General features: G+C 40.6%; 1 protein-coding gene across 1 annotated transcript; it reads right to left on the reverse strand.

Moving 5' to 3' along the window:
• Positions 1-1,301: 1,301 nt before the first annotated feature.
• On the reverse strand, positions 1,302-9,151 carry LOC103506815. The gene is made up of 9 exons (XM_026821792.1): positions 9,135-9,151; positions 8,124-8,220; positions 7,776-7,869; positions 7,606-7,719; positions 4,417-4,610; positions 3,482-3,951; positions 2,304-3,367; positions 1,870-2,153; positions 1,302-1,798 (listed from the first exon to the last, which is right to left on the reverse strand). The coding sequence occupies exons 1-9, from the start codon at positions 9,149-9,151 to the stop codon at positions 1,724-1,726; spliced, it is 2,409 nt and encodes an 802-aa protein (XP_026677593.1). The 3' UTR covers positions 1,302-1,723.
• Between the last annotated feature and the right edge of the window lie 2,265 nt (positions 9,152-11,416).

The following is an 11,416-nucleotide window of genomic DNA, read 5'->3' on the forward strand; positions in this document are numbered from 1 at the left end:
GTGATATTCTATGAATTAAAAAGAAATTTGGATAAAAAAATAAATTTTGGTGTGAAACCCTCTCGTACTCTGTCCTTCAAACAGATAGGTTTCCTAAACAACAATGTACCTACTAATGAACTAATGATCAACAAGCAACAAGTGAATCTAAAAGAAATAATAAATAGGTAAGAAGTAGGCAAGTTTGATAAAATTTATTTACTATATACTAAACAATGTGTTAACTAGTAACTTCTTACCTCTGTGAAATCGCAAGCAACTTCCACAGTTGAGAATGGTGACTAAGAGGGATATTTCTTCAACAGGGCAATACCAACACCGACTAGCACACCGTATACATTGAAAAATGTCAGCCCCACCCTATCAGATAGACCTGACAGGTACAGCTGAAAAGGTTCACCTATCACGTCTACCTGATAAGTGACTGGCTGGCTAGTTCCTCATTTTTTCTGCTATTTGACTTTGAAATAGGGTTGCCAACTTTTTTTTCGGCATATACGGTACAAACTAGCAAAATGGTGAAAAATACGGATTTCCCGATTTTTACCCGGAACAAAGGCATGCATCCCCCCCCCCCCCCCGCCCCAAAAACAGACGTTAAATTTTGCATCAAATAAAAAAAAAGAAGAACAAATACCTACCAAGAAGTAATTCGAAATAAAAACATCCTTGTACCTATCCTTGGGTAAAACTGCTTTACCCAAGGATAGGTACTAAATTACAAATAATCCGTTTTTGAATCCGTGTTACTAAAAATCACATGCTAAAAGGCTGAAAAAATACCTAGTCTCGCGGGTTTTTGTGTTTTTCGTACGTACCTACCTATCTTCTTAAACTTTTTTTTGTAATTTTTTCTGTTTATTAGTCAGTTCCCGTATTTTCCATAGATTTGGAAAAAAACCGGAACAAAGGTGTGTTCCGGCGGAACATTTGATTTTTGACAAAAATACGATTGTTCCGGGGAAATAACGTACGGTTGGCAACCCTACTTTGAAACCTCACCCAAGTAAGCGCAACTGAACTATTGACTATGGACCTAGGTATTAGAAGATAAAAATAATAAAAGTTTTTTCATTTCACACTTAATAATTTATATTTTTAATACTTTGTTTTTGTTAACATAAGAATGTAAATAAATTAAATAAATTTTACCTATAAAATAAAATAGAAATATGAAAGAAAAAGAAAACGTATAAATAAAATCTAGACATGTACATTGAAATCAAATACCTCCCAGTATTCCATGAAATGTCGTATTTCCCCTCTTCTGAAGCTCGCTTCCTCTCTTTAGGCATGATAGCGCTTCAGAAGAGGGGAAATTCCGAAAGGAAAGTACAACAAAATGAAATCCATAGGGTATTCTCTTTCACGCACCTATGTAAAACCAAAAATAAAAGCAAAATCTTTAGGAATATGAAATCAGTTTCTTTTCACAGGTTAATGTGTTCAGTGATTGCGCTTTAGTTTCGAAAAAAACAAAGTAATAGACGGACCACAGAAACTTAAAGTCTGGCATTCGGTAGGTTGAGGGTTCAAATCCCAAAACAAACTCCTTTTTTTAAGCAGAAAACACTCTCTTAAAGAGATTTACATCCGAGTTTCTCCCCGCTTGATACACTACGATAATTTTTCTGACTTGACTTGGAATCGAACCACCAACCTCCAGCTTCAAAAGCCCACCGTGCCAACCACTACACCACTGAGATTGGTCGCCTCTTAGCTTTCACAGTTCAAGACTGAGGTCAGGAAACAGAAACGAATCGTTCATAATGAAATCCCCCATAGAACTATCACTAAGCGGTGAGTCCACACTTTCATAACCTCGGTCTTCCGAGCATATCGACGTCTTGCTCGATCCGACGAGGCCATTGGCAAATCCCCTATAGAACTATCACTAAGCGGTGAGTCCACACTTTCATAACCTCGGTCTTCCGAGCATATCGACGTCTTGCTCGATCCGACGAGGCCATCATCTTGTATCAGTGTGGACACAGCGCTGTCCAACGTCATATTGCTGTCTAGTCTGGACATACCGCTTTCCAATCTTGTTAAATCATTCTCTAGCGTCAAATTGCTGTCTAGTGAGGACATACCGTTTTCCAACGTTGTCAAATCATTCCCTAGCGTCAAATTGCTTTCAAGTATGGACATACCCCTGTTCAGGGACGTCATGTTAGTTTCCAGTGTGGACATAGTTGTTAAATCATTCTCTAGCGTCAAATTGCTGTCTAGTGTGGACATACCGTTTTCCAACGCTGTCAAATCATTCCCTAGCGTCAAATTGCTTTCAAGTATGGACATACCCCTGTTCAGGGACGTCATGTTAGTTTCCAGTGTGGACATACCGCTATCCAACGTTAAATCACCGTCCAAAGCTAAATCATCGGGTAACTCAATATCAAATGGACAAGGAACAAGATCAGGTTGATAGAGTGAGGACAATGAGGAAGCTAACAGAGAAGAATTAGACAGAGACGAGTTTGATTGCACACCGCTGAACAAGGTGTCTGCACCGTTGAAGGGTTTCGCGTTAAACAACGCCGCGTTTCCGTGCGATTTTTCACTCAACGCATCCAGATCCGGTTTTCCGTTGCCCATCGGTGAGTGTCGCGTTTCAAAACTCTGAATATCATCTACAATGGCGGTGATCATGTCTTGCCTTCGTCTACTCTTGCTGGGTTTGGAGGGTCTACGTCCGCTGGGCCTTTTAGCATGGCTGTTCCCTTGGGTGGGGATAGTATTTTGGTTTGCACCATTAACTTGGCTAGGGATAGTATCTTGGTTTGTACCATTAGAGGTAGAGATACCTTGGTTCATACCATTCCCTGAGGCGGTATAATTAGATGGATTACCATTATTTTCATTACAATCGCTTTGGTTTCTATTATTTCGACTGGTACAGTTAAACTGATCACTGGAAATGCTCCGACCACACCCTGTCAACAAATCCGTCATTTCGTCTACTATATCGGATAGATGGGTAACACTCGGTATACTACAGGGTGTACTCATCATATCACTAGAGGTACCCATATTACAGGGTGACCCACACTCGCCATCAGACGTCACCACTTCTTCCACCGCATCCTCTATGCTGATCTCAGATTCCAGGCCACCCTGAACGTCCTCTTCGCGTTGCTTAACACAAGTTTCCTCGTAACACGTTGACTCCCGCGTCTCTTCTACTTTGAAATAGTCGTGATCGACACTAGGTAGTGCGGCAGGGGAGTACAGTTTCTTGCCACCAGGTCGCGTCTTGGTAGTTGGTACAAGGAGAGCGTTGGATTGGACGTACTTCTGTATTCTGGAGGCGTTCTGTGGTCTCTGACTGTGGTGGTTACCGTTAGGCGATGTGTTCAGTTTAGAACTGATGCTCTTAGGAGATAGATTCAAGTTAGAGGGAATAGTATTCAGGTTAGGACTAATATTGAGACAAGGGCCGACCAGGTGACTACCGGTAGGCGATGTTTTCAGTTTAGAACTGATGCTCTTAGGAGATAGATTCAAGTTAGAGGGAATAGTATTCAGGTTAGGACTAATATTGAGACAAGGGCCGATATGCAGGCTAGACCCCACACTCACAATAGACCCAGGAGGTCCGATATTCAGGTAGCTCTGTGGTAACACTGGCCGGACACGGTCCGGATATTGTCGCACGGTATAGGCCGGGGACACACGATTAAGGCCGAGTTCACACGATCCCACGCTCTTGGGAACGATCCTCTTGTACAGTGTTGTCGGACGTGACTTTCTCAGCACGGGACCGGCACCCTCTTCATTGTGGCGTCCACCAGGGTTGCCAGAGATGGCAGGGGTTTGGCAGGTGGGGGGGTAGGAACCAGTGGGGGCAGGTGACGGAGAAAGAGGGGCACGTTGGAGTGAAGGAAGCGGATGGGATGCCAGGCTTGGTGCTCCGTGCTCCACCACGGGGGTACTTGATTCAGCTCCTTCCTGTGAAATTAATAGAGAAGGTAATAGATATTAGAACAATCATCATGTACCATTTTTATTCGTCGTATCCCACAGAGTCGACGCCGTCGATCGACGAGGTAAATCTATGTTGTCGAGTCTGTCTACGGTTCAGAAAAATATAACTAGCATCCCACACCTAAAAAGACAAGAAATCAATTTTGTACCCTGCCTTTTATTCACTTCATAATTTGTGTGCCCCTCCTTCACGTAGTACCTTTCCCCTTATTGCACTCCTCTTTCCTCTAATATCAGTTCTACTTCACTGCATTGGCGGCGTGCCATGGATTTAAAACTTTAAATGGGATGTCAGTTTTGTTTATTATTTTTTTTGGGGGGAGGGGGACTTGGCGGGGGTTCTTGTATGTTAATTTTTGAGGGGATAGTATTTATAGATTTAATCTAAAATACAATTTTTTTGTGGTGAAGCTGAGAGCCTTTACTTACGCTATTATGAGGAGGAGTTGACTCAAGTAGACTCGCTGTGAAGTGCTCAAGCTGTTGAACGCTGACTGGAGATGTTCCCGCTTCAAGATCAAGGAGCCAATCCCACTCTTCATCCTGACTCCATGCATTGTGCTGGTACGTGTCAGTACTACAGTCAGTAGGAGCGTGGCCACAGTGCTTACCAACACCAGAGTCTGAGGAAACAACAAATTAAATTATTTGTTGTATTTTATTTAACATCTGACCGCTAACCGCAGCCCGGTTTATTCAAGGTCACTACCTCCCCTCACATGGAAGTGTGTTTATGACGTGAGGGGCGTTAACCACTTTTTTTTTAAGAAGTTTGATAGAGCAAAGCCAGCCGTTCCAAGAACGTCAGTTAAGTTCGCCCAACCTAGCGCTTATAAGGCAGGCGCGCTACCCTCCAAGCTAACCATACTGGCTGCTTGTTTTGGTAATTATTGAAGCCACGACAATGGAAAAGAATATACTCCTTTTTGTGTTTAACCTAACCCTGTAATAACACTGGCCACTGCTCATTTGTGCTGTTACTTTTTGTAGCAATTTTCCAACGACTTGACTTCTGACCAAGTACCCTCTTGTTTTTATACCATACATCTCCGTTTGATATCTCAGATTCCAGAGTTTAATCTAGAAGAGTTGCGTGGTGAAATTGTGAATCTGATACAAGATATAACGGGGGACTCTGTGTATGATGATAGGACCAAGCATATACAGCTAGAAGAAATACTCAGCTCAACCTATGAACTGCTACTGTCCAAGAAATTCGTCAACAAGTATGTGGGTGAGTGTATTTCCATGTTTTTTTGGCCGATTTTCAGATTCCATGACTTTTCCCGCTTTTCCAGATCGCGTATATAAACCCTGTTTTCTTTCTCCGTTTTCCAGTGAAAGTGGCTCTCACTCGGAACATGGGTTATGGCTTGACCAGCGTTATGTCTGCTCACTGGGATATCAACCTGGATCAAGTATTGAGTGTGGATTGGACTAATCCTACTACCAAAGTACTCATCATTGTAAAACAATTGGCCGATTTTCAGATTCCATGACTTTTCCAGGTTTTCCAGGTCGCGTATATAAACCCTGTTTTTTTTCTCCGTTTTCCAGTGAAAGTGGCTCTCACTCGGAACATGGGTTATGGTTTAACCAGCGTTATGTCTGCTCACTGGGATATCAACCTGGATCAAGTATTGAGTGTGGATTGGACCAATCCTACTACCAAAGTACTCATCAATATATTCAAGTTCAATGTTCTGTGAATATCGAAACTCAAGTCTAGCTCACACACGATATGATGTGTCTCCCAACTAGGAACTGATGTATTTATGGGATAAAAGGTCGAAAGGTCGATTCTGAGGTCAGCCCCACACTATCAGATAGACCTGACAGGTACGGCTGAAAAGGTTCACCTATCACGTGTACCTGATACCTGATAAGCTGGCTAGTTCCTCATTTTTTTCTGCTATTTGACAGATTTGACTTTGAAACCTCACCCAAGTAAGCGCAACTGATCTATTGACTATGGACCTGAGAAGATAAAAATAATGAACGTTTTTCATTTCATTCAGCCCCACCCTATCAGATAGACCTGACAGGTACGGCTGAAAAGGTTCACCTATCACGTCTACCTGATAAGTGACTGGCTGGCTAGTTCCTCATTTTTTCTGCTATTTGACTTTGAAATAGGGAAGAAATATTTGTAAAACAATTAAAAATCAATTATCCCAAGTTAGATTTATAGTTATGTTCGTATAAAGGCACTGTACAAGTTGAAGAATGAGACTTTACGCTTGCATACAGGGTGATCAGTTGGTATTCAATTATCCAAGACCATCACACTAGGTTGATTTTTTAAAAAAGTTTTGAGTAGAAATGTTTTTCCCCGATTGGGTTAAACGCCTGGCTTAATTTTATGATTTGGATTTGAACCACCAACTTGAAATATTTCCTACAGAGGGCATGTCCGAATAAATCAACAAGAGGTGCTGAAATTAGGATTGCCAACTTTTTTTTCGGCATATACGGTACAAACTAGCAAAATGGTGAAAAATACGGATTTCCCGATTTTTACCCGGAACAAAGGCATGCACCCTCGCGGGTTTTTGTGTTTTTCGTACGTACCTACCTATCTTTTTAAACTTTTTGCTGAAATGCTGGACCGAAAATCTAGCAACATGAAAGCGCAAAATGTATTTTGCTACAGCAGCAGCAGCAGAGGGAACTGCAACTGCTAAGGTTTTATCGTCCCGAAATCGAAGAGAGAAGGAAGACAGGATAGGAGAAAGCCAGCCGTTCCCACTTTTAGATTTACGTTTCCCCTCTTGCCATACTAAACCAAGCTCTCGACTGCGGATAACGATAGAGTCGCCATTTTTTTCTCGGTTAATGCGAACAGCTGATTTTTTTTTTTTTAATCAGCTGATATCCCCACTACGAGATTTTTACCCCCACTCTCTAAAGTTCGGTTTACGGTTAGATGTTAAATAAAATACAACAATTATTAACAGTTTCAGAGCTAAACCTAAAGTATTTAGCTAGGAGGGCGTCTGCCTTGTGAGCGCTAAGTCGCGGGTTCGATTCCCGTCCGGCTGGACTTCTCCTATCCTGTCTTCTTTCTCTCTTAGATTTCCGAACGATAAGACCTCCGTTATTACAGTTCCCTCTATCAAACCTCTTAAACAATATAAAAAAAAAAATAAGAAAATGGTCAATTACGGTTGTACCCTATTTAAACTTTCAAACACAACTATAATGAAAATAATAATAATAACTCTTTATTGCAAATTAAGAAAATTACAATAGGGCGTGATTATTCCCTAAGGCAATCTCTGCCACCATCCTTTTCTATCCTTATTAACAGTGTTTGTTCCCGGATAGATGAGCACTGGACAGTGTGTACCATTCTTCAGATTATTATAATTATGAATGTAAAAAATAGGTCATATTAAAAACCTATTTGGTCTCACTCACAAACCTCAGTGGTGCAGGGGTACTTACTTTCCGTGTCCGCAAATGTCAACAACTGAAGGTTGGTGGTTCACCAACTGAAGGTTGGTGGTTCGAGTCTAAGTCAAGTCATAAAATTTAGCGTAGTGTATTGAGCGGGGAACGACATTTGTAACGAGCATTTATGCTTAGTCCAATTAAAATTATTTGATTTGTTCTCACCTCTTGCGACAGACTGGACTCCGTGGAGGGACAGGGGAAGGCTAGACGAGTCACCTTTTGCATCGGGCCGGCTGTCTGCTGCGGAGACAATTCCAAGAATTCTGCTGATTCTCGCTCGATTTTAGGGGCGACTCGCTGTGCCTCGACCTGTGTCGTCGGGGTTACGCTACCGGGAGCCTGGTGGGTGGCGGGATGGGTCAGTTTCTGTTTGAGACGTTCGTTCTCCTTGCACACGTCTTCCTTCTCACAACGCAAGCGTTCATTCTGAGGAAAGGGAAAAGTGAGAATTCAATGAGGTGAGATTAATTTCGTTCAGAACAGCCACACTACCGTCACGTCACGTCACGTCACGGTGACGGTAGTGTGTTTCTACCTTAACAATGCAGGTACGTAGTGGACTAAGTAAGTTGGCGTCCACTCGACCGACCCTCGTACCCTAACCAAGAGAAAATAAACAAACCATGGTAAGCAATAGAAACGTCTTCAACAACGCAACAACTGTTGAGACTGTCACTCACCTGTTCCTGTAAATATCGGACCTGTAGTTCTAATTCTGTCATGCGGGCTTTCTTCCGGTCCCGAGACGTTTGGGCCGCCTCTCTGTTCTTCAACTTTCTGCAACACACAACATAGGGCATTAAAGATAACTTATGATATTAAAGATAACACGGGATATCATGTTAGACAGAGGATAGGAGAGAGAAATAATAGAGAAATTAAACAGAGAAATGCCAGCCTAGTTAGCTTAGTTGGTAGTGCGTCTGCCTTGTAAGCGCTAGTCCGCGGGTTCGATTCCCGCCCGGGGCGGATTTTATCCTGATGGGATAATGTTCGTCCTCGGGACGGCTGGCTTTCTCCTATCTTCCTTCTCTCTTCGATTTCGGGACGATAAGACCATAGAAGTTACAGTTCCCTCTGTCAAACCTCTTAAAAAAAAAGATAACTTAGAATATTAGAGATAACACGGGATATCATGTTAGACAGAGGATAGAGAGAGAAATAATAGAGAAATTAAACATAACTTAGAATATTAGAGATAACACGGGATATCATGTTAGACAGAGGATAGAGAGAGAAATAATAGAGAAATTAAACAGAGAAATATTCAGTCGTGATTGTGCTTATTACTAGGAGGCATATCTCTTTGTTTTTGTTTTTACTTATTTTCACCAAAAATTAAATAAAAATATTCATTAAATAGGAAAAAAGCGAACATAATCGCGAAATCCGCGAACATAATCGCCAAATCCGTGAACGTAATCGCGAAATCCGCGAACATAATCGCGAAATCCGCGAACATAATCGCCAAATCCGCGAACATAATCGCGAACGGCTGGCTTTCTCCTATCTTCCTTCTCTCTTCGATTTCGGGACGATAAGACCATAGAAGTTACAGTTCCCTCTGTCAAACCTCTTAAAAAAAAGATAACTTAGAATATTAGAGATAACACGGGATATCATGTTAGACAGAGGATAGAGAGAGAAATAATAGAGAAATTAAACAGAGAAATATTCAGTCGTGATATTACTTATTACTAGGAGGCATATCTCTTTGTTTTTGTTTTTACTTATTTTCACCAAAAATTAAATAAAAATATTCATTAAATAGGAAAAAATATTTCATTCTTTTCGCTATAAACTTTGCATAGCTTTAACTCTTTTCTATATTTTACCAATTTTAATAAACTTTCTTCATTAAATAATTAATCGAGTAATTGTGCTGTGCAGTGATCTTTCAATCAACTTTATTATTGTCGCTATACAGGGAACTATAGTCAAACGCGTGCACAACGCTTACTCCCTTTTTTTTTGCAAACAAGATTATCAAAAATGGCAATGAAGTGCGGAAAATGCAGTGAGGACGTTCTTGCGGAGGATACGTTGACCTGTTGGCAAACAAGATTATCAAAAATGGCAATGAAGTGCGGAAAATGCAGTGAGGACGTTCTTGCGGAGGATACGTTGACCTGTTGCCTGTGTGCTATGAACGCGCATTACCTTTGCGTCGGAACCACAGAGGCTAACTTTAGAAAAATGAGCAAAATCAAGAAAGATACTTGGAAATGTCTTGATTGCAAAGCAAAGAAGAACGAAACCTTCACGATTCCTTCCCAAAGTGAAGCCCCCGAACTGAAACAGATGTTTGAAAAGTTCTCAAAGGAAATCAAAGCTACACTTGCAAGCTGCGAATCGAACATCCAGAAGAACACAGACCAGATGAAAGAAGTGCTTGAAAGTATCAAGGATGTGAAGACTGTTCTTGAATCTCTCGAAGCAAAGCAGGAAAAACTGGAGAAAGAAAACGAAAATATGAAGAAGAGTATGGACGAAATGAAAAAAGAACTTGAGGCAGAAAACAAAATGCTGAAACGAAGCATAGAGGAAATTAAGAACAAGAACGAAGACCAAATAGACTTTCTTGAGAATAGATCAAGAATTTGCAATCTGGAAATAAGGGGAGTACCTGAAACCAAAAATGAAGATGTGGTCAAAATTATTTACAATATCGGAAAAGAGATTGGTATTCAGTCATTCTCTGAAGGAGATGTCCAGGTCGCTCATCGGGTGGACACGAGAAGTACTCAAGAACATGGAAAACGCCCAATCATTGCGCATCTAGCATCGAGATACCTGCGAAACAAGTGGCTGCAACACTATAAGAATTATCTCAAAAACAAAAATGTTCCCAATCAAAGAGCCACCTTGTCAGCAAAATCGATCGATGATAAACTTGCAGATGTCCCAGTGTTCCTGAATGAGCATATCACTGTCAAGAGGAAGTTACTTTTGAAAGAAGCAAAGGACGTCGCAAAGGCAATCCACTTCAAGTTCGTTTGGGTCAAAGATGCGTTTATCCTCATGAAGCAAAACGAAAATGCCAGACACGTTCAAAAGATCAACTCTCGTCAGGAACTAGCGGAATATCAAACCAAATTCCAGTCTTCTTTCAGTTCATAAAGAAGAAAAAATCCTCGAAGAAAACATTACTACCTTCATTCAAACAAAAAGAGGAAACAACCACATCACCAAATGAAATAGAAACCATCAAAATCTCATGTCATCATTACATGAATTATGTATCTGTTTTTATCATTAAAACCTACCTATTCACTTTTCCAGTTTACAACAATCATGATATTTTCACGACTTCAACATTTCTACATTATCAATATTATCTCTTATACCTATACACATATTATACTGTAACTTCTCTTAGGCTTAATCTGTTAAAATCTCTCTACCAAACAAATTACCTTAGCTATTATTACTATGTATTGAATTGTCTCACCTACCTAACCATTGTGCTACTTTTAACTATGTATGTAGTTCTCAACTTAGAATATTTGATTCATTGCTCTCTTATGTACCTCTTTAATCCTCCCGGTCTAAAGCCACACGATCCCTTCATCAGGTTGTACAGACACATAATATATTTTAGCAACCTACCTATTAAATATTATAAAGTAAACGCATTAAAAGATATAATTACAAGGTTTTCTGACAGTACTGGATAGTAACAATCCTAACTTTGACCTTGTACATCCTGATGAGGAGGTTCACGTAGGTAACATAGATGAATGTAATGAGTTCTTAAAAGGGCCAAGCGATCTGAGAGTCTTCCATATGAACGTGAGAGGAATAATTAGTAAACATAGTCAGTTAACAGCTTTGTTCGAGGTACTACCGGATTTTGACTGTATTTTCTTGACCGAAGCGCATCTGAACGAAAACATAAACCTTCAATCCTTAAATTTTGCAGGGTATGAAATATATGGAACCAAATTTAACATACGTCGTACAGACGGCATAG

Source organism: Diaphorina citri, unplaced genomic scaffold (assembly GCF_000475195.1).
Source record: "Diaphorina citri unplaced genomic scaffold, Diaci psyllid genome assembly version 1.1 scaffold264, whole genome shotgun sequence".
Lineage (NCBI taxonomy): Eukaryota > Metazoa > Arthropoda > Insecta > Hemiptera > Psyllidae > Diaphorina > Diaphorina citri.

Bases quoted from the DNA above. Each gene is read 5' to 3' on its own strand.
- LOC103506815 (XM_026821792.1), bottom strand. The intron at 4,611-7,605 runs GTGAGAACAAAT...TTGTTTCCTCAG, and splicing joins AGTCCAGTCTGTCGCAAGAG to ACTCTGGTGTTGGTAAGCAC. The intron at 3,368-3,481 runs TTCTAAACTGAA...TAAGAGCATCAG, and splicing joins CTATCTCCTAAGAGCATCAG to TTCTAAACTGAACACATCGC.